This window comes from Capricornis sumatraensis, chromosome 9 (assembly GCF_032405125.1).
Source record: "Capricornis sumatraensis isolate serow.1 chromosome 9, serow.2, whole genome shotgun sequence".
Taxonomy (NCBI): domain Eukaryota; kingdom Metazoa; phylum Chordata; class Mammalia; order Artiodactyla; family Bovidae; genus Capricornis; species Capricornis sumatraensis.
Window position 1 is genome coordinate 73,004,627 of NC_091077.1, and position 24,469 is coordinate 73,029,095.

Here is a 24,469-nt window from a genome sequence, read left to right on the forward strand (position 1 = left end):
TTTCAGCCACTATCACACTGGCTTTCCCTGCACTCTAGGAGGAGGGGTAAGAACAATTCAGAAACAGAGATCCAAAACTGCATTCTGAAGAAAGTTTTCAGGTTTTAAAGGAGCAGCAGTGTCCTTCCAGTAACATCTTTCCCGCCCTCTCTGCCCCACCATTTAGACAGGCTGCCCCATTTAGGCTCTTTGCAGTGAAAGAGTGCCCGTGTGTACTCATCATGTGACAAACCCAGATGGATGGGAGAAGTAAATAGGTAGGTAGGGATGTAGGTAGAGAATTGGCTTTACTCCTGTTGTTCTTTAATCACTGAGTCGTGTCTGACTCTTTTGCAACCCCATGGGCTGTCCATGGAATTTTCCAGGCAAGAATACTGAAGTGGGTGGCCATTTTCCACTCGAGGGGATCTTCCTGACCTAGGAATCAAACCCGAGGCTCCTGCCAGGTCTCCTGAATTACAGGCAGGTTCTTTACCACTGAGCCACCGGCGAAACTACATATTTATTCCTACTATAAACCTAACATATTTAGTTAAGATTTTCTTCTTTTTCCTGTGTTACAGAATTGGGTGGTTGTTGTTTTAGATTTTAGTTAATTGAAGCTCTCAGTTAGATGAGTATACATAACTGGAATGTAGCTGGGATTTTCTCTCAAGGTATTTGAGCACTGACATACCATCTGATAAACAATCTATGCCTCAAAGCATACTCCTTATCTTCTTGATTTTCCCAATTTTTGATTTTTTATGCCTGTATGAGACCTTTTAGACTTCCTTTAGCCTAATTATTGCAAGAGATCTCAGCTTTAAGATAATAAGTATCTCCCACCAGGCAAGGAGACTGGACTGGATATGAGTGCTGCTGGCAAAGTGGTATTGGCTTCTTGGGGAATTGGCATCTTGGGTTATGTTTCTTTATGTCAGAATAATTCAAGGTGGAACACTGAAGAGCACTCTAAGGCGAAAAAAAATCAGATTAACTTCTGTGAAATTTTGTGCCACTTTATAAACTTTAGGTAACTATGATCTTTATTATGTTTTTATATGCTGTGTGATGTTGAAATCAGAGGCAACCATTTTATCCATGTTCACTTAAAGCACATATTTTGTATTTATATTAAAAAGCCAGAATTTCAAAAATTTAGAGGACAAGATATTATGTCACAATATATTCACTTTCAATAAAAAAGTTCCTAAATTACTGACAGTACCCCAAAACAAGTTAAAACATTAGATTTCTCCAATATTTGTTATTGCTGTTGATATATTTACTTTACCAATTAATAGCTTTTCTTGTTAACTTTTGAAATTCCACTCTAGAATTCTTCTTTTTGAATTTGCTATAGCTTTGTCTGGTGCTTTTAATGCAAGGTGTGGAGCAGATGCTCAGACTTTGGCTTAATGAAGTTTATTTCCACTGAAATACTATAACTAGACAGTCCATAATTCAACTGAATTTTAGAGGAAGAGCAGTTACCAAAGACACAAGAAAAACTGTTAAAATGAACAGAGAACACCTTCTAACCTTTACTGGCTGAGAGATCCAGTCAGCTCATGAAGCCAGCTTGTCTAATGAATCCAAGTGAGATGCCCAGAGGAATGTTTTAGCATGTTTAAAAACTTGCTGCTTCCATTTTTCCTTTTTGTGTATAGATCATTGTGCCAAGCACTTCCTAAGATAAAATGTTGCCTCTGAGACTATGCTCAGGTTATAAAGGCCAAATTATTGGTAAACAACTGCAGTTTATATTTTGTGCACTTACTTTTGACCTTTTTATATACTTAACATTTCCTCTCTTGATACTAGAATGAATGTGAACTACTAAATGTGTGTGTGTGTGTGTGTGTGTGTGTGTGTGTGTGTAGGTGTGTGTGTGTATAAATATATTCTTTAGATGGTTGGTGTTTTACAGCCTGAACTTGAGTTCTTAATTTGAAAAATCGTATTCGTACTGTTTCTGAGTTGAGAATCTTCTTGTTCATAGTCATGGACTCTGCCATTTTGAAACACTTGAAACTGAGTCCTAAGAGGATGGCATATCCCTCCAAGATTATTATCCTCATATAACTAAAATTCTATAATGGGAACAAAAAGTATGATGCCTCAAAGCTATTGCATATTAGGCAATTTTGATCAAGACTTATATAGACTGAAAGAAACCCATTTCTCCAGTACAGCAATCACATCCTTTTCTAAAGCTTTGCCCTCTCCCAATAGAAATGCCATGATATAAGGAGCAAAGGAGGGACATTCTCAGTGGAGGAGAGATGAATGTCTGCTGTAATATGCTTTACCTTTTTTCCCTGGGAGATGCTTATATCATCTGAGTTCTGGAAATCTGAAGACACAAAAGGACCAGGCATTGGCTAGACATTTCTTTTTTTTTCTAATTTTAATTTTTATTTTATTTTACTTTACAACACTGTATTGGTTTTGCCATACATTGACATGAATCCACCATGGGTGTACATGCATTCCCAAACATGAACCCCCCTCCCACCTCCCTCCCCATAACATCTCTCTGGGTCATCCCCGTGCACCAGCCCCAAGCATGCTGTATCCTGCATTGGACATAGACTGGTGATTCGATTCTTACATGATAGTATACATGTTACAATGCCATTCTCCCAAATCATCCCACCCTCTTCCTCTCCCTCTGAGTCCAAAAGTCCACTATACACATCTGTGTCTTTTCTGCTGTCTTGCATACAGGGTCATCATTGCCATCTTTCTAAATTCCATATATATGTGTTAGTATACTGTCTTGGTGTTTTTCTTTCTGGCTTACTTCACTCTGTATAATCGGCTCCAGTTTCATCCATCTCATCAGAACTGATTCAGATGTGTTCTTTTTAATGGCTGAGTAATACTCCATTGTGTATATGCACCACAGCTTTCTTATCCATTCATCTGCTGATGGACATCTAGGTTGCTTCCATGTCCTGGCTATTATAAACAGTGCTGCGATGAACATTGGGGTACATGTGTCTCTTTCTATTCTGGTTTCCTCGATGTGTATGCCCAGCAGTGGGATTGCTGGGTCATATGGCAGTTCTATTTGCAATTTTTTAAGGAATCTCCACACTGTTCTCCATAGTGGCTGTACTAGTTTGCATTCCCACCAACAGTGTAGGAGGGTTCCCTTTTCTCCACACCCTCTCCAGCATTTATTGCTAGCAGACTTTTGGAACACAGATATTCTGACTGGTGTGAAGTGGTACTTCATTGTGGTTTTGATTTGCATTTCTCTGATAATGAGTGATGTTGAGCACCTTTTCATGTGTTTGTTAGCCATCCGTATGTCTTCTTTGGAGAAATGTCTATTTAGTTCTTTGGCCCATTTTTTGATTGGGTCGTTTATTTTTCTGGAATTGAGCTGCATAAGTTGCTTGTATATTTTTGAGATTAGTTGTTTGTCAGTTGCTTCATTTGCTATTATTTTCTCCCATTCAGAAGGCTGTCTTTTCACCTTGCTTATAGTTTCCTTTGTTGTGCAGAAGCTTTTAATTTTAATTAGATCCCATTTGTTTAGTTTTGCTTTTATTTCCAGAATTCTGGGAGGTGGGTCATAGAGGATCCTGCTGTGATTTATGTCTGAGAGTGTTTTGCCTATGTTCTCCTCTAGGAGTTTTATAGTTTCTGGTCTTACATTTAGATCTTTAATCCATTTTGAGTTTATTTTTGTGTGCGGTGTTAGAAAGTGATCTAGTTTCATTCTTTTACAAGTGGTTGGCCAGTTTTCCCAGCACCACTTGTTAAAGAGATTGTCTTTACTCCATTGTATATTCTTGCCTCCTTTGTCAAAGATAAGGTGTCCATAGGTGTGTGGATTTATCTCTGGGCTTTCTATTTTGTTCCATTGATCTATATGTCTGTCTTTGTGCCAGTACCATACTGTCTTGATGACTGTGGCTTTGTAGTAGAGCCTGAAGTCAGGCAAGTTGATTCCTCCAGTTCCATTCTTATTTCTCAAGATTGCTTTGGCTATTCGAGGTTTTTTGTATTTCCATACAAATCTTGAAATTATTTGTTCTAGTTCTGTGAAAAATATCGCTGGTAGCTTGATAGGGAATGAGTATACTACCCAAAGCAATTTAGACATTTCAAAATGTGATTTTCTACTCCATATCCAGATTTAGCAGTTGCATCACCAACCATCACCAAGTTGCTCTACAGTAGCAGGTAGGGGAAAATGGTAAAGAGTTAAGGGAATGGAAATGAAGGACAAGGAGCAGAAATGCTGCTCCAGGAAGATTGGCAGGGAGCTGAAACATTGTCCAATGCTGCTGCTGCTGCTAAGTCACTTCAGTTGTGTCCGAACCTGTGTGACCCCATAGACAGCAGGAGTATAAATTGATGGTTATGTAGTGAGCTCAAGATATTTTCAATTTCTGAACAGGACCGTTTCAAAGTGGGGTTTTAAGAAATACTTTATTATAATGACTAATGCTAGCCAATTCAGACCCCATATAGTGACTGCCTCTGTGAATTAATAGTAGCAAAGTAGCTTGAAGGAGGCAATAAACCTCCTTCATAAGTTACAAGCACACAGAACTGGGTCCAGTGAATATTATTCTGAGTTCCTTAGTAGACAGCATTTCCATTGAAAATATGGCTAGTGCCGTGTTAAATAAATTGTTGTAATGGGAATCCCTAACAAAATACTACCTACAATTCTTCACTATTGATTCCCTCTTCCATTTTTTTTTAAAAATAGTCACTCTTACAATCCACTCTTTACAAAGTATCAGTTGTCTTCTTAAACCACAAGTAATATTATTTCACTTCATTACCCCAAAGCTTCTTATTACATTAGAACAAAGGTCACCTGTTTCTATAAAGAGCTCTTTAAGTGTGGACCCTCTTACCTCTAGAGTGCCATCTTATACCATGATCATCAGCATCACCAAGTTCCAGATGTATGGACTTTCTTAAACAAAGAGCATTTATTCTCATCTTTGCTTTATTCTTTCTTTTATGCTTTAGATCTTTGCTTTATTCTTTCCTCTCCTTGAAATGTCTTTGCCTGGATCTGTTCATGCTTGAATTTTTCTCACCATCGAGGTCACAAGTCAAATGCTATCTCTTCTTTCAGAGCATTTATAATGATCTGACATCAACTAGTATAATTCGTGCATATATGCTTATACACAACTATGTATATAATTTTGTCTACCTACCTGTTTATCTATCTATGTTTCTAACCTATTTACCTAAAATATGTGTTACCTAAGACTATGAGATATGCTGCAGAAGAACAGGAACAATTGCACTTTTGTTAACCAGTGTATTACTGTCATCTAGAAAAGTGCCTTCCTAGCACATAGAAAACTCTCAATAAACATTTGTTGACTAAATTAATGTACCCAGAAAATACATCTATTTGACTCTCACTCCAATAGAATGGAGTTGACTGTGCAGGTATTATTTCTTCACTGAAGAAGTAATAAAATAGTCTAAGAGACATTAAAGGATTGTCTTAAAATCACAAAGCTTGTTCTCTAGGAAAATCCGAGTTAAAATCCAAGTGTTTTGACTCTTAATCCAGTGTGCTTACTACTTACTATACTACACTGCTTTTCTGATTTTTGCCTCAGGCGCTAATCATCTTTTTGAATTATCACTTCAAAACATCTGCTACTTCAATACTTATCAGCAGGATATCAACATTGTAGGAAATCCCTAGTAAAAACAGATCTACAGCTGTCTAGCTGTTATAGATGTTATAACAGTGTATGTACAAATGTGTATGCATATATGTGTGTTTGTGAATATATGTGTGTGCACATATATGTAATATAAATAATATATCTTTGAAGGGTGTGCTTGTTTAAAAAATGATTTTAATCATTATAAACAATTTACATTGATGTACTATCTTAGATATCCTCAATCACTGTAACAATAACCACCATCATAATTTCATTTTACATAACTCTACTCCATCTTTATCCTTTGAAAACTTGAACATGTGTATACAGTTATACTAATTCTAAAGAATCTGTTGATTATTTTACACTGGACAGAGGATTATTGTGACAAAAATACTGGATTAGAAAAAAAAAATTACTTGCTGATTGATCTAGTCTCTTCCAACCAAGTTATTTTGATTGATTTCCACTTGCAGACAGTTTCTTTATTACATAAGAGGTTCATTCACATATAACTTTGGTTAAGTGTGTAATCTTCCTAGCTAAACTTAATTAGAATTTCTGCTTCATGTTGTATGCTCTCAAATAGAATATTTCACGCATAAAACTCTTTACTTTTCCCATGTGATCCATAGAAAGGCCTTGAATACTTTCTAGATATTTCTAATAACTTCAGAGTCTAATGCTAAGTCAATAAAGTCTGGTATTAGAGCATGTGATTTAAATTTTATTGCTCCTTAAATAATACATTGTATATATATGTATAAAAATAAAATTTTTGCTGGAGGGGAGGGGGAGCTGATGACAAAGTTTTTCTAGAACTGGGAAAAAGAAAGTCCTTCAACAATTGCCTTAGCTCTCAGCCAAAACACATGAGTATGAGTGCATCTTCCATTTAAGCCTGGTTGATCTGAAGAGGATTGGATTTCAAACCACCATTATTTTGTCAAAAAAGCAAGTTAACCATGGCACTATTTATAATTTGGCTGAAGTTCCTTCACAGTGACCCTCTATCTTGAACCTTTGCACTCCAGATTATAAAATGTTTATCTTAAAGCAGAATGGCTTCACATGCCATTTAAGGACTCCCCGGTGAACTAAAGTGAAGGACGCTTTTGGTCAAAGGATTCTATTCTTTGCCACTGAAATTGTACTCAACTGAGTGAGAATGTGGTTTGAGGATAATCATTAAGTATATATTTGAATAGAAAAAACTATGTAAGGGAATACATCAAGATATTAACAGTGAATTTATGTGGATGGTGATGTTTCAGGGAATTTGAATTTTTAAAATATTTTTCTGAAGCATCTCAACTTAAACTATGGACTTATATTTTTTATTAAAAATTTTTTTGTAAATTACATAATATGCTATATTGTGCTTATGCTTACTCTAAAGCTTTTGTAATGTTTTAGAGTAGCATTCCCAAGTGAGTTTCAGAAACACAGGGGTAGATGGTGTTGACCACTTTCATTTAAAACATGGTTTCTTAGAGAAATGAGCATGGTAATGTCCAAGACATATCTTTCAGCAGCATACATATTAAGCAGTTTGATAGCAATGGTAACTTCTTTTTCCACTATATATTCACTGATGACAAATAAAAGAAAACTACTTGAACATGTGACAAGGGAGCTATGCTGCTGCTACTGCTGCTAAATCGCTTTAGTCATGTCCGACTCTGTGCGACCCCATAGATGGCAGCCCACCAGGCTCCGCCATCCCTGGGATTCTCCAGGCAGGAACACTGGAGTGGGTTGCCATTTCCTTCTCCAATGCATGAAAGTGAAAAGTGAAAGTGAGTCATTCAGTCGTGTCTGACTCTTAGTGACACCATGGACTGCAGCCTTCCAGGCTCCTCCGTCCATGGGATTTTCCAGGCAACAGTACTGGGGTGGGTTGCCATTGCCTTCTCCAGGGAGCTATATTAGAAGGGAAAGTATAGAAAGTGTACAACCGTGGTGGGTTCATGTCAATGTATGGCAAAACCAATACAGTATTGTAAAGTAAAATAAAGTAAAAATAAAAATTAAAAAAAAAAAAAAAAAGAAAGTGAGTCTGCTGATTATCTTGCTTCCCCTAGGTTACAGATGGAATCATCTGCTAACAATCTAAATACAGCAGAGAGAAATATTCTGTATATTGGCAAGTTCACTTCTTCAGAGCATTTTATGATAGATAGAACAGAGTTTTAGAAAAATTTTATTGGCGTATAGTTGATGTATAATGTTGTGTTAGTTTCTGATATACAGCAAAGTGAATCAGTTGTGCATAGACATATACCATTCTTTTTTAGATTATTTTCTCATATAGGCCATTACAGACTATTGTTTAGAGTTCCCTATACTATATCATCAGTTCAGTTCCATTGCTCAGTTGTGTCTGGCTCTTTGCGACCCGATGAATTGCAGCACGCCAGGCCTCCCTGTCCATCATCAACTCCCGGCATTCACTCAATCTCACGTCCATCGAGTTGGTGATGCCATCCAGCCATCTCATCCTCTGTTGTCCCCTTATCCTCCTGCCCCCAATCCCTCCCAGCATCAGAGTCTTTTCCAATGAGTCAGCTCTTCGCATGAGGTGGCCAAAGTACTGGAGCTTCAGCTTTAGCATCATTCCTTCCAAAGAACACCCAAGACTGATCTCCTTTAGAATGGACTGGTTGGATCTCCTTGCAGTCCAAGGGACTCTCAAAAGTTTTGTCCAACACCACAGTTCAAAAGCATCAATCCTTCGGCACTCAGCCTTCTTCACAGTCCAACTGTCACATCCATACATGACCACAGGAAAAACCATAGCCTTGACTAGACGGACCTTGGTTTGCAAAGTAATGTCTCTGCTTTTGAATATGCTATATAATACTTATCAGTTATCTTATTAGTTGTCTGTTTTATATATAGTAGTGTGTCTATGTCAATCCCAATCTCCCAATTCAGCCCATACCTCCTTACCCCCTGGTAACCATGTTTGTTTTCTACATCTGTAACTTTAAGTGGTATCATATGATATTTGTCTTTCTCTGACTGACATCACTCAGCATGATGATTTCTGGCTCCATCCATGTTGCTGGGGATGGCATTATTTTCTTCATTCTATGGTTAATATTCCATTGTATATATGTACCACTTGCTTTCTATCCATTCCTTTGTTGATGGACATTTAGGTTGCTTCCATGTTTTGGCTATTGTACATAGTGCGACAGTGAACATTGGGGTGCATATATCTTTTCAAATTATCATTTTCTCCAGATATATGCCCAAGAGTTGGACTGCTGGATCATATGGTAGCTCTATTTTTAGTTTTTTACAGAATATCCATACTGTTCTCCATAGTGGCTGCACTAATTTATGTTCCCACCAACAGTGTAGGAGGGTTCCCTTTTCTCCACATCCTCCTCAGCATTTAAGAAAAAAGCATATTGGTTGCCCCTAAAACATCTGGTAAGCCAAGCTTTGAAAAGCTAGCTACCTCAGGGAGTTTTTATTTTCTCCTCACACTCCCGAAATAGATAATACTGATAAAAGGAGTCCAAAAGAATTGTCTCAGGCCACGAAGCACTTGCAAGTGTAAAAACAGGGACACTTATTTCCCCAAGTAAGTGTGCATTTAATGATAGGTCCCTACCATAAAAATAAAATGAAAGAAAGGAAATAATCTTACTTCCATAAGTGTCACTCAAAGCCATAAGATATTCATCAAAAACCTTATAGCTTGTAATCTGGAGAGAACTGAAATGCAACTTCAAGAACAAAATGATTTGTTTTACTTGATCTAGAAAGGGAAGTCTTGAAAGAGAAAGGACAAAAATGAGCCCAATGAATAGATGAACTGCAGCTTTTGTGACTAGATACCATTTTTTCATTGTATTATGATTTTTAATTGAAAGTCATTCTGACATTCTAATAAAGTGTGAGCTCTTGCTGGACTCTTTAAGAAATAACAGATATACAAATATATATCTCCATATATGTATATATGGAAATAAAGTGTGCAGTAGAGAGAGAGATGTATGCTGGAAGAGAGAATGACTGCTGGAAGAGGTGAGAAGAGGAACGTGGTGTGAGAGGCAAGTGGTTAATACAGCTGAGACTTGGTGCTGACAGCTATTCTCTTAAGCTCCACAGTTGCTGCAGGATGTTGGATGTTAAAGTTGAGGTTGGAAATGAGTTCTAAAAACACAACTCTATTCTCTTTGTCTCAAGCTATGTTCTTTATTTTGAAACACTGAACAGTAAACCCCACATAATTATTATGACAGCAGGCTCATTTAAGCATTTTGGAGCCAATGAAATCTTTGGGGGTAGGGAACAAAACCTAAAAAATAATGGATTGTTTATGGACAGAACTATCTCCACCTCAAAATTATTCTATCATTTGAGATACACATTATGTGTATAACATGACTTCCAAGAGCCAAATTTATACTGAACATTTAATTCTTTACAAGTGAATTGCTAGGGGATAAAATTTTTGATTTTCAAACGAATTCATTATTGCATGTATTGGGTCAACTTTTTAATATACTACACAAAAGATATAAATATCCATATCAATGAAATGAATTGTTTAAAATGCTGGACTGTTATTTCTCAGAGCTAAAGTTGAAAATTAAAAAGTCATCTTTTCATTCCCACCTCTCAACAAAGGTTTCCTTTTATACAAGCAACATATATTTTTTTTAATATCTGTGTTGGGTTGTCACCAAACTACATATGTTTTATTGGATGATATATATGCCTCAGAGCCACTAACATAAAATTACATTGAGCTTGAAATGGAATCTATTAAATGAACTTTCGCTGTACCATAATATGTGCTTCTTGTCCTCAAAATTGAAGATACTTGCATAGGTTGTCAGATTCTTTTCCCAGGGAGTAATTTGGATAATCCACTTATGATTTAATGCCAGAAAGAAATCATTTATAAAACACACCCTGGAGTCCTTAAACAGTTAATAAAGTTTGCTACAGTACATTATATATACATCCCAAGAATAGCCTGAATACCTGGAGAATCTGGCAAGCTGTATAAGAATAGTTAATCTTAAATCATACCCATATGCTAACATATTTTTTATTACAACATGAAATGGCTTGGTATCATTCAGGAAAGTGTGTCCATTCTTACAGAATCCATTAAGAATCATCTGACCTCTTCATAAAATCTGTCTCCCAGAGTGGCATATTTAGGCCCCCTTCTCCATTGAAAAATATTCACTGTGAAATTTCATGTGTAAGCAGTAAATTATCAGGACTACACAGTGGAGCAATTTTAGAAATAGCTAATCAAAGCCAATAAATTTCCCATTTGGGTGTGAGTATATGGTTGTGAGATCTAATAAGGGCTGTTGATAGACATTCACTGTCCCAATTTCCTGCTTCATCAGAGCGTGTAACTGAAGTGAAGACTGACATCTTCGTCACCAGTTTCGGACCCGTTTCAGACCATGATATGGTAAGTGACTCTGCAATTTTGGTTTTCCTGGAGTATTTTCTAAATTTAACTTTTGAAAGGAAAAATATGGATTAGGTTTTTAGGAAGTAATTTGCAGTGCCCTGGTTATATCTTTGTGTTTCCCTGTGTGCATAATAAGTAATATATCATTTATATGTAATATATATACATGTAATATATGTGTATATAATATTTACATAATGGAAAATACCCATTCGCTTTTCAGGCCAGGCCTGTTTATAGTTATCAACCACTGTAGTCTTCTTTTGTTCATCACGGAAATTTTTCCTTTGCCTTGGTCTATGGTCTGTGTTTCCAATAGTGTGAATTACCTTATATTTTAGTTAGGAAGACATATTGATTGAAGAATGGTCACTTTCTGATGGCCAGGACTAGTATAGAATAGCTGTAAACACTGCAATTTCTGAATTATTTTTGGTTAAAAATGAGAAATGAGTATAAAAGCTGAGCAAATACTTGACCAGAATTAGACTGAGAATGAAATAACACCTGTGGGAAAGGTTCAGCTTCACTGCAAAAGGCAATCATTAAATTATTACCAAGAGTGAGAATAAAATGAATACATACCTGCTCTCTCCTTTCCCAATCCAAATGAACATGATTTTCTCTTTTATGTGATGGGAGTTGGTAAGTCTGTAGAGCTCTGCAGATATTATATAATATTTCTGAACTCTTGACAGCCAAACTCCTATAGAAGCAAAAAATCATCAAGAGGCCATGAGACACATCATTACAGTTATTTTGAAGATACATTAATTAAATACTGTTTTTTGAAATATCTTTTTGTTTACGCCATCTTAAAAGTCGTCTGATTTCCTAATAGCTCAGATGATTCAGAATAAATGTTAGAGAAAATAACAGTTTAGACCAGCATTTCCACAAGGCACCCAGATTGGCAGGGTTAGAGCTCTGACCAGTCCCGAGGTAAGGTAAACTGTTGAACTGCATTTAATCTAGTGTGTTCCAATCATATTTGCCCCAAACCCTTTTCTTTAAGTGATGCTTGCTGACATTCTGTGACTCAAACATTGGGAAATGCTGACTTAGGATAATTAGATTTTGTTGTTTTTGTTTAGTCTCTGAGTCATGCCCAACTCTCTTGCTACTCCATGGACTGTAGACCACCAGGCATCTCTGTCCATGGGATTTCCCAAGCAAGAATACTGGAGTAGATTGCCATTTCCTTCTCCAGGGGATCTTCCCAACCCAGGGATTGCACCCACATCTCCAGCATTGACAAGTGGATTCTTTACCACTGAGCCACCAGTGAAGCCCCAGGATAATTAGATGCTTTACACCTAAGACAGGTTATGAATGTAACCTGTACAGATTAGAGTCAGTGGAGCATAGAACAGATAGCAAAGTGGTAGGTAAGAATACAAATTTCTGAACCAGAATGCCTGGGTTTATAATACCAGTCCTTTCACTAGATAAGAGTGTATCTGTCCTTGGGGAAATTACTTAATATGTCTCTGCCTCAGCTTATTCATGTGTGAAATGGGAGTAATAATAACAATACCTCATGGAGTTATCACCAGTATTAAATGAATTAATGCATGAAAAGCACTTAAAAATCATTGGCATATCCTAAGCACACAGTAAGTGTCAACCACTATTACTATGTAAGAAAAAGAAATATTAAAATTAGCCAAAATGGTGGATTTATTCCTCTGGTAATTCATTTTGCCATTGTGGTCAGTCTGTAGACCACTTTATTGAAATACTGTACAATACAATAATTTTTACAAACTTGATTGTGGTCTGAGAACTATTGTGATTCTCCCACATTGCAACTCAGTCTTCCCACAAAACTATTATTCTCTCATGCTACTTTTCTAATTAAGAAACTTTAATATATCCCAGTTCAGTTTAAGGTCAAATTTAAGCTCCTCTGCCTGTATCCCATAATAACCATATGTGATTTTACCACTCGTCCTCACTTGTTCCCATGGACTATTCAGTGATTTGCATAAGTATTACTTTCTGTGAAGCATACCCTTGGGGGCTAGAACTACCGACTCTAGGATTCAGCCTTGCTGAATTCAAATTCATCACTGACAGCAGAGTGACATTGGAGCAAATCAATCTTGTAAGGCTCAAAGCCTCTAAAGTTGATATATTATCATAGTCACCCATCCTTGTAAGACTTCAACAACAACAGCATCCTTGCAGGACTGTTAGGAATTTTAAATGAGATACATAAATAAGGGTCTATCGATAGTGCTCAATAAATAGTAACTATTATTATTTTTTGTCTCTGAATCCCTTATGATGGCATGCACCCTTTGTAGAAATTTCCTCTAATCTCTATCCATTTAAATTTTGTTATTTCCCCAAAAGTCCAAATCAAGACCCAAATGCTTGATGAAAACTTTTCTTTTATTCATCCAATAACAAATTAACTTTCCTTTTCTTCATTCAATCATATTTATTGACTGTAAAATACAATTTAGCTTTTGGTCTCATATATAGCATTGTTTTGTTAAGTTACTTATCTTATATTAGTATCTTATTTTCCTAAAGTGATGCCAAATGACATAAAGGCAAGCTTGTTTCACATCTCTTATACTATCAATGCCTTGCTGTTTTACAATAAGTGTTTAATTTCTACTTACTTGGTAAAAGGTTTATGAGTCTACATTAACTTTTAAAAATTAAGGTCTTCTGGGACTCAGTAAATAACACCCTCTTTCCTACCTGAGTTCTGATTGAGAAATAAGATAGCAGAGTAAAGGACATGAAAAAGGAAGATATTATCTTTATTGCTAATGTTTATTGCTAATAATGGTGGTATTCTAGAAGGTGGCTTATATCAGCAGACAAGTGGTTTCCAGAGAGTAAACACCAGGGTCAGCCAGAGTAACCCACCCAATCAGCAGGAAATGTTGGCTTCCTTCTGCAAGGGTGGAGACTGTCCATGCAAAACATGGAGCATGGAGGAACACAGTAGCATTTGTAAGTCTACTGGACAGCTGGCATCAAAAATGGAGAAGACAAGAGGAAGTTGCTGAGATAGGCACAATTAATTTCTCCTTCCAAATTCTCCTGTCAAGTTAAATTACTTGTCCTCTCTCCCCTCTCTGAATAAAAGAGTGTGAGAGAAAGGAGAACTTTCGGAAGTTTTGCACTGGTGAAGCTTTCTTCTCATAGATGGAACACCATGAGCGGGGATAAAGCATTATAAATAGTGCACACTAGTAAAGATATTACTCCTCCTCCTAATAATAATAAGGCTGTGTGCTTAGTCGCTTAGTCCTGTCTGACTCTAGGTGACCTCATGGACTGTGGCTCACCAGGCTCCTCTGTCCATGGGATTCTCCAGGCAAGAGTACTGGAGTAGGTTGCTGTGCCTTCCTCCAGAGGATCTTCCTGACCCAGCGATAGAACCCAGGTCTCTCACATTGCAGGTGGATTCTTTACTGTTTGAGCCATCAGGGAAGCCCAATAATAATATGACTATTCTCTATCTCTGGCACCTAGCATAATCTCTCAGGAAGAGTAGATGCTCAATAGAAATTAATAAGGGACAGTGCCCAAATAAAGCCATATGCAGTCAAGCACTTTTCTCTTGAAAAATATTTTGCATGAACAGTGATGTCTTTTCCCTTAGACAAAAGATTCTCACTAGGATTTTGGATACACTATTAACCCTAAGATTACCATAAATTACTTTTTATACATGGCCTTTGGTCAATAATCAGGTAAGAAGAAGGGAACAGAGTCTAAACCAGTGACATTGTTTTGCCTAAAACTCTTAAACAAGCCAACATTTTAATTGTTCTGTCACAGAAGCAAATTAGCCTTAAGTCTGCAACTGATTTCCTAAGTGACTACTGGAAACTGTACCTAACCACTTCGAAAAGATTAATATTTAAACTACATTATGGGAGAATTATCCATAAAAAAAGTGGAATGATTTAGAGAGTATCAAAATTAAAGGCAGAATGACAAAGCTAATTTTCAAGACAGGAAATGTAGTTTTTAAACTGAGTACTAATAACTAAATAATGATAACCATAACAACATTAAACACTATTGAATGCTTATGTTAGGCACTGTGCTAAGAGTTTTATAGATCATATATCTCTTAATCCCCATGTCAAAATTTTTGCTACATGTTATTATTATCCACATTTTCTAGAGTAGAAAAGTAACCCAGCTAGGTAGCAACTTGAACTCAGGCTGCCTGTCCTTAGAGATTCCACAGATCCCAAAGTATCTGACTTCATCTGGAATAGAAAACAAAATTAGGACAACTCCTTATTTTAAAAACCATTAATTGGCAATCAAACTGCACATTCCCAGGGCACTAGGTTCTGACAAAAATATCCAGGCAGCACAATCAGAAAGCTCTGTTTTCCATAGTGCTTAAAATGTATTAAATCACAGCACACACAGATGGTAATAAATTGTGCAAGTGGGAACACTTCAGTACAATATTTATTTAGAAACATAACGGATGTTGTGTCCCTGTCTTCAGAATAAGGCTCATATTCTCCAGGGACCTGCTCTATTGAAAAGGGGAACTGGGAGAGAATTTTCGCTTGAGTGGTGGAGGCTGGTACACTGAACTCTGAAGGAACACCAGCACTTCTTATTTGTTCAGACACTTTTCTGTGGAGTCTTCTATTTTGCCTTCTGTTTTTGTTTTACTTAGTTATGACCACTTTCTCACTTTCTTCACTTCCTGTCCTACCACCCTTCCAAAGAAATAACACTTTTTCATTCCCCGATACCTTGAAATCTAATACAAATTTGTGTTGATAAAAAAACAAAATGGGAGACCAATAGTCCCTTTTAACGTTTACTGAGAACTTCTGTGGTCTAGAACGTCTTACAAGTTTTTCGCTTGTGTTGGCTCACTTCTGACCACAGGCAAGTGGAATGAGTATTGCAATGATCCCTACTTTATTGGCAGCCAAGGGTGTTAGAGTAAATAAGAAAATTGCCTAAGGCCATTCATCTGGAAGAAGGACAATTCAGTTCTAGTTAGCAGATTTATAATTTACATTTGTAAGCTTTATGCTATGGCTCTGCCCTCTCCTCCTTATTCTGACTTCCTGAAGAAGGAGCTCTGGCACATCTTGGTCTAGTGAATTTCGACCATGGGGAGAGGTCGGGCTGTACAAGTAGCTACTGGGAGTTGCCTGCAGCTACCATGGCAATATTGCAGGGGCCATTCCCAAAACATGGGAAACCAAATATTTCATCCTTGATTAGGCAAGAAGTGTTCATGATCAACTGCTTTCATATCAGTTTTAATTTCTACTTCTAACACAGGGAAACATAAAAATTAAAGCTTATTTAATTTTGCTCTTTGTGCAGGTTTATGCATGTGTGTGCACATTCATGCTTGTGTAACCAGAATGATATTTAAAGAGAGAGTATCTTAAATGAATTTGGGATTTCATTGTCCACCATTAACACAGGGAAATAAAGCTAGCTTTCAATATGTTAAACTGTAAGCCTTAGGAGCTTGACAGGTTTTGACATTTTTTTGAATCTTAGCCTTTGGGATATATCTTGTCAAAGACTTGATGATAAATATATTTTATCTTATAGGTAACATTTATTTTATATTCAAAAATCTCCTTGGAGCAAGCAAACAAGCGAACAATGCTTTAGATTTATAGTAATATGGTCAGCTTAGACATCCTTGGAACCTTGATTTAAAAATGACCCTTGCCTCCACTGTTGACCAGGCTAAAGTTTTGCAGCCTAATAAAATATAGAGCTGATGTGACTGACTCCTGAGTAACAGACATAGATAGCATCATTGTCATAGCCCTGACTTACAAGTTTGTCTATTGTCCAGAGACAAGAACATGCACAACCCAGACTAAACCCATCCATTCGGCTTCCCTGGCAAGCACTCCTACTCTGGATCCCTTCCTGGTGCAATCCACAGGCACTCTCCTCATTTCTCTCTGCATGAAAAACACTATTCTAAGCCCATCCTACTCCTCCACGAGTTTCTTCTATAGCTTCCAAGTCTAAACAGTTTCTCCCTCTGTCAAATTTAACGGATGCTTAACACATGTTTCTAAGTAAATTCCTACGTCACATATCCCAGTGCTTCTCATCTGACACTTCCAGACAGAAAAAAACAGTAACTTCTCTTGCCTGCAAAGATAGACTGGTGTCATGTTACACTTTTTAAATTTCTATTTCAATCAGCATTTACCACTATGCCTGGTACATTATAGACTTTGTTGTTGTTCTTTAGTGGCTAAGTCATGTGCAACTCTTTCGGGACTGCATGGACTGTAACTCACCAGACTCCTCTGTCCATGGGACTTTCCATACAAGAATACTGAAGTGGGTTGCCATTTTCTTCTCCAGGGGATCTTCCTAACCCAGGGATTGAACTGTGTCTCCTGCATTGGCAGGCGGATCCTTTACCACTGAGCCACCAAGAAAGCCTCTCATTATAAACTAACCAATAATAGTTTTTACTTGATCAGTAGGGACTCAGCAATGCCAACTAGTGCTCTGAAAATTTTCATTCAAACTTTATGCAATTTTGCATTAACCCTTGGAAAGAAAGATATAGTAAAATTCATGCACAAAAAGCCTGAACATAGACACTGTTTATTTTACATGCCCTAAAGACAACATGTATAAGATTAAAAAAAAGGAAAAACAAAACAGCAGCTTTCTGATACATCAGGGTTTAGGGGTTTAAGAAAATGGAGCATGATGTTTTTAAGTTAGTTTTCCTTCCAGTTTGGAGCATTTGAAGATTAATCGAGAATATGGTAGTCTTTATTTCAAACCTCTGAGTTCCAGTTTTAGTGTCAGTGTAGCAAGTCCTGCAAGAAAGATTGATATTATTACCCCTTTCAATTTTAGGAGCTGGTAAATCTCATTGCTTGTTTTCAGATTAGCAGATGTTTGTCTCTGGGTATTGCCATGAGGAATGCTGCGTTTATTCAAATAAATAGATTCCCTGGCTATGAATGATGAGGAGCTTCACACCGTTTCTCCTCTGTCTCATACACATCAGTTCAGTTCAGTCACTCAGTCATATCCGACTCTTTGCGACCCCATGGACTACAGCAGGCCAGGCCTCCTTGTCCATCACCAACTCCTGGAGTTTACTCAAGTTCATGTCCATTGAGTCAGTGATGCCATCCAGCCATCTCATCCTCTCTTGGCCCCTTCTCCTCCTGCCTTCAATCTTTTCCAGCATCAGGGTCTTTTCAAATGAGTCAGTTCTTCCAATCAGGTGGCCAAAGTATTGGAGTTTCAGCTGAAACTCATACACATATATACTCACATAAACACACACACACACCTGCATACTCTGAATTCTTTTCTGTCTTTTTTTTTTTTTTGGAAAAGATGCAAATTACCATTGAAATGGATTTCTTATTTTAATAATCTTGTTCATTGTGTAGAACTGAAAGTCTGTATACATTATTTGTAGGGGAAAATGTTTACTTAGCCAAAATAAAAATGTTTACTTAGCCAAAAAGAAGATTATTTCAACATTAGCATCTTGGGATTGGGGTTTTCAGAGACCATGAGAGGGTCCCTAGAATGTTATAGTCTATTTTTAGAACTAAAATTGTCTATTTCATGTATGTAATAAACTGTAACATGAGTTCTGTTTTTATTTGCAGTATATTCTGTCCCTTTGAGTACTGATATGATGGAGGTGGGGTGGAAGTAAGGTACTAAGTTCCTTCACATATCTGAGAAGATATTCAGCAGAATTTTTCTGACAAAATAATATTTGATATTTTAGATATTTTAAAAGTGATTATGCCAACCAAGGATTCACCTGACACCAATAGGTTCAGGCCACCACAAATTTACTTGTAGAAATATCATCCAGCTCGTGTTTTGCTTCTAAAGTTTCAAAAAGGATGCACTGTCTTTATAAGACATTGGCATTACAAAATACAGCACAGTGAACTCTTTGCCATTTTCCCAAATTCCCTAGGAATATACAATAGATGTATTTTTCCGTCAAAGCTGGAAGGATGAAAGGTTAAAATTTAAAGGACCTATGACAGTACTCCGATTAAATAACCTAATGGCAAGTAAAATCTGGACTCCGGATACCTTTTTCCACAATGGAAAGAAGTCAGTGGCACACAACATGACCATGCCGAACAAGCTCCTGCGCATCACAGAGGATGGCACTTTGCTGTACACCATGAGGTGAGGAGGACTGCGCTTTCCCCATGACTTTTTCTAGACCTTCTCTTCCATGTGTAGATGAACATCCAGCTGATGGGCCACTGGAGAGCATCTGGTTTCCTGTTTTCCAATATTAATACTTACTCTACTATGAAAACTAAACAGGCTGAAATATTATGCAAGTCAAAGTGTTAAGTAAAATGATTAGACAAAAATGAAGAAAATGTTTACAGTGTATGGTAACTAATGCAATATATAGCTCCAACATATTCTAATTCAATAGAGGAACTGCTCTCTACTATTACTTCATGGCTTCCTGCCTTACAAATTTCTAGAAGCTATCTTCTATATATATCTGAAAATGTTTCTATTTAAAAAGAAGTGGGGAAAAAAAAAGAAAATAGAAAAAGTTCAAAAATTTTAAACATAAATTCATGTGGCAGTATACATATTGAAGAAGTGTATGAATTCACAATGATGTTAATGAGAAAGAATATAAATATTACTAATTTTGCTTAAACTGAAGACTATATGTATATTTTTACTTTATAAATATTTCCCCCATTTTGAGATTACTGGACAGCTCAGCATCTGAACCAATCATTCATTTGTGGTTAGATGAAAGAAGCATGAATCAAAAAAAAGTTTTGAATATTTTTAGATAAATTTTTTTATGAGAAACTCACTGAGGACTCATAAATGAGGACTTATGCTTAAAGGCAGCTGTTATTTCATATCCAAATGACTTGTTGAAATGTTGTTTTTGTAGATCTGGCCAGCACTTGCTAATTTAGGCTATTCAGTTATTCCTTTGGTATGAAAAGTTAATGAAGGGAATGCCTCCACTTAAAGGATTCTGTTTAGAATGAAAGTAGAGTGATACTTTGCCTTTAGAGAAAGCTTCCAAAATTCCTAGCTTTTTAATACCCAAATATCCAAATCAGAAACAAACAAAACATGCTTCAGGTGCCACTGGAGACAGATGTTGGATTCAACTAGTAAACGTGTAATAGGACTGAAAGAATGAAAAATTCAGAAAAGAGAGAAAGAAAATAGAGGATCAGTGGACAGGTATGTTGAGAACTTTCCAGATCATCCAAGCAGGATCTGTTTATATTTGAAATTTGAAATATTTTTCCCTTGTGAAATATCCCACACTTGTTTTTGAGCCTAAATCTAGCATGTATTTCTAGTAGCTGGCAGTTATCTGAGGAGGGATTTGCACATACTAAGAAGTTTAGCTATTAAAGGTTCCTGATGTATCTAACATTCTTCATCAGGAACTAACATAACCCCCTTCTCTGAAATGTCTCACCACCTTTGCTAATTTGTTACCACTTTCCTAATAGTTTGACTTAAGGATATGAGTTTAGTTATTAGTTTACATGTTTCATATTTAATTAATATTATAATGACTTCATGATTTTACCAGTTACAAAGACACCTTATCACATTTCTTGAGTTACCTAATAATATAGATAAATATATTTTCTGAAACTTATGTGAGGAATTTGGGTACAAATTTTCCATAGTTCGACCAAATGAGATCAAATATATTTCAGTGAATTCCTTTCTTGACTACCCTTTTAAAACATAAATAGAATTCATGTTCCCAGAACATAGGGACTAAAAAGAAATTCTGCAGAGTCCTGGCTTCCGTTAGGCAGTGGATTTGTATATAAAACTAAACAGTTGGAATAGAGTAAAATCACATATAAAGGAGTCTCAGGGACTCTCAGCTTCCCAAAGTCTGAGGACAGTTCGTCCCTCACCTATCCCTTTGTTGTTTAATGCATTTAGTGCTATTTTAGGAAATGAAGTGGGGAACTTGATCCCATGGACTGCAGCCCACCAGGCTCCTCCGTCCATGGGATTTTCCAAGCAAGAGTACTGGAGTGGGCTGCCATTGCCTTCTCCGTAGATGGTCACAGAGAACAGCATTGAAACATAGACATTACCATATGTAAAACAGATAGCCCGTGGGAATTTCCTGTATGATGCAGGGAGCTCAAGCCCCAGCGCTCTGTGTAATTCTTTTCAGATCCTTTGATGATTAACAGCTTAGTATGACACTGCTGTTTGTGCTTTTCTTTCTTGCTTTCTTAATATATTTGCTCTAGTTAATAGCATCCCAATCATATTCATCAGAAAGTATCTAATCTGCCCTATGTTTCTCTTAATTTCTAAGACTGACGGTGAGAGCCGAGTGTCCAATGCATTTGGAGGATTTCCCTATGGATGCCCATGCCTGCCCTCTAAAATTTGGAAGCTGTGAGTAAATTTATGTTATTTTTGATTCTTATGAGAGCATGTCTTTAAGCAAGCAACCTCCAATTCATTATGAACGTTAGAGAGACAGATAAAGAGTATCAAGAAAACTTAAATAGTGATTTATTGCAAGTGCTTTCTATAAGTAACCATCTTTTAGTTCACTTTTTAATATCCTTTCAGGAAACGGTTATTCCCTATCCTCTGGACAAGAAAAAATGAATTTTACTATTTAGTGGAAAAAATTCCATTTTTGTTCAAGTTGTGTTCATAGAAAACCAAATGGAGTATGGATGTTTATGCCTCATAGATACCATCTTCTTTCCAAAAAATGGAGGTCATTGTGTTTATTTTATACCATTACTGATGTTTATTCTTAATAATTTGACTTGTTTATCAGATGGAAATATTGGTAGATAGCAAAGGACAATAATTAGATTTTCTTAATAAGGAAGCCTTAACCTAAAGATGATGCCAGAAAAGGAGTTAATCATAGTCTGAAAACACTTTTAGATCTGTTTGGATAGCTCATGAAATTTAGTTACATATTATTGCTTCTGAAGACATCTTAGATAAATTCGCATTGTAATAACTTTCAAGGTTTCTACATCTTTGAAATATGCAGGCACACATTAGAGAAGCCCAGAGAACAGTGGCCAGCCGGTTAGGCTCTCTGGTCTTCCCGTTTTTCTGCTTTTGATTAGCGTGCATGCATAAAGTCAGGAGGGATAATGTATTCCTGGTTTCTGCAGGGGAGTTACATATAAGGACTGACTCAACTTCTGGACTAACCTAACCAGCTTTCTGTTCTCACTAGTCAGGCAATCTGAGCAACTATTTTGGTGAAGATATGATTCATAGAAGAAAAATAGTGGTAGTGTAGGAAGACAGCAAGCAAAGAAAATAGCAAAGGGCCTTCAGGCTCCTAAAAGTACTAATCATGGAGAGACAACTTTCTCTATTTATAAATCTCATTCTATACTAAAACCCAAGGATAAACTACCTACTTCAAAAACTGTCAGCTACACAGGCCATAGGTGATAACTATCCCCTCTCAATCCTTTTCCCAATGTAATGTATGTTCTATGCCATGACCTATTACATTTTTTTTCTGATTACCAGTTCCATTTTTAATGACAATATTTTATATTATGTGTTACTTATATGCCAGGCTATGTATTAAATATTTGTATATGAATCAACCCAGCTAATCCACAAAATAACCTTATAGTTCAAGATATCATACAAAATCAGTACTGTTTTTGCCTGAAATGGTACTGATTTATATCTAAAATCCTAGTATAACTACTAATAGTGTCCCTTTTTGCCTTCAGAGATATCTTGTTTTAGACATTTAACTATATGTTTAGTATATTAATCAGGAATACTTTTAAGCAGTGAGCATAGCTTAAAAAAAGGAGTCTAAATTTTCATACAAGATATGTGAAGGTAAGTGATTATTGGTTAATTGCTGGTTAATTTAACATCTTAACAAGGATGATGTTTCAAGATATTCTTAGAAGTTCTTCCTGATGAAAAAATGTTTGCTGCTACTCCAGCCATTGCCTCCACTTTCAAAATAAAGAAAAATAGGGAGCAGAGGAGAAAGGAGCAGTGCCTGTATCAAAAAAAAAACTTTCCCTAAAATCCTAACAGACATCTTCTCTCATCTCATTAATCAAAGCTGTGTCACATGACCAGTGCTAAATACAAAGGAGGCTAGAGAAACAAGGCACATTTAATTAGGCACATTGTCATCCTGAAGAAAATGGATAGTGAATGGAACACAAATAGTGTCTTATATAAGAAAACTGAAATTTAAAGACAAATAAGTAAGCTGTTTTCTACCTCAGAGCCCTGGCATATGCTCTTTTCTCTGCTGCGGTTACCTTTCCTTTGTTTCTTAGCATGGTTGGTTTTATTTATCCCTTACATCTCAGCGTAAATATTAGTTTGTAGGACCTTCTGTGAAGTCCTTTTCAAAATGTGTATATAGTCCCATCAGTCTTCTTGATCATAATACACATTTATTTTATACCATTTATCACCAAGATAATTGTTAGTTTTAACACTTATTATCTGGAGACTGTAAACTCTTTAAGGGCAAAATCTATTTTGTTCTGCATTTTCTAGCACAGTAATATAATGTAGGCATTCAGGAAGTATTTATTGAATGGATAAAGAATATAATCAGGTTTTAAATATCTATTCAGTATTTAAGCCTCAAAAAAAAAGAGAGTTTAGGGACTGTGGGGATTTAAACCTCAACAGAGAAGACATACATTGAAGAGCAGGCTCAGATGGCATATGCTTGGTGGGAAAGAGGACCATGGTGAATTGCTGTACCTGCCAGTAATGTGGGAAATGGTAATGGCTGTACACTTATTGTATAGTCATTTCTCTAACCTGGCCTAACCAGCATATTTCAGAGATGAAGACGTTAAGGCAAAAGTGATTTGGAAATGTTTTGACTCAACTTTTAAAGGAAACATCTTGCCAAAATCTCAGAGAAGAGAATAAGGAAGAGATAAGCAAGATGATTTTGTGATAATTTATTAAAGCACTATGTAGTAAATGTTTTTAAAGTATCTGAAGTAGCTTAAGAACCAAACTTGGAAATGCAGACGTCTTCTTTACCACCCTCCATGAGATTCTGAATGTCAGTGCTACCTTACATTTTCTGCTTGTTAGGGATAACACCTTTTGTATAAGGCCAGATAATGCAAAGATAGTATACAGAGGCAGCTGACATCTTTCAACTGCTTTCTGAGGAATATACAGTATAATGCTTTGATTCTAGAAAAAGTGATTCAGATTATATTTGGATAATAAAATCTAGGCAAGTGCTAGATGTAGTCAGGATTTAATAAATGATCATTTCCTGACTAATTACCAAGCATTGTCTTACAAACAAGAAGAGAGGGAA

General features: G+C 36.5%; 1 protein-coding gene across 1 annotated transcript in view; it reads left to right on the forward strand.

Moving 5' to 3' along the window:
• GABRA1 (gamma-aminobutyric acid type A receptor subunit alpha1) overlaps positions 1–24,469 on the forward strand; it is a 54,732-nt gene that overhangs the window by 7,533 nt on the left and 22,730 nt on the right. The window contains exons 3-5 of the mRNA XM_068979898.1: positions 11,039–11,106; positions 19,076–19,296; positions 21,464–21,546. Of these exons, the coding sequence (XP_068835999.1) occupies positions 11,039–11,106; positions 19,076–19,296; positions 21,464–21,546 (372 nt within the window). The remainder of the gene's footprint in view (positions 1–11,038; positions 11,107–19,075; positions 19,297–21,463; positions 21,547–24,469) is intronic.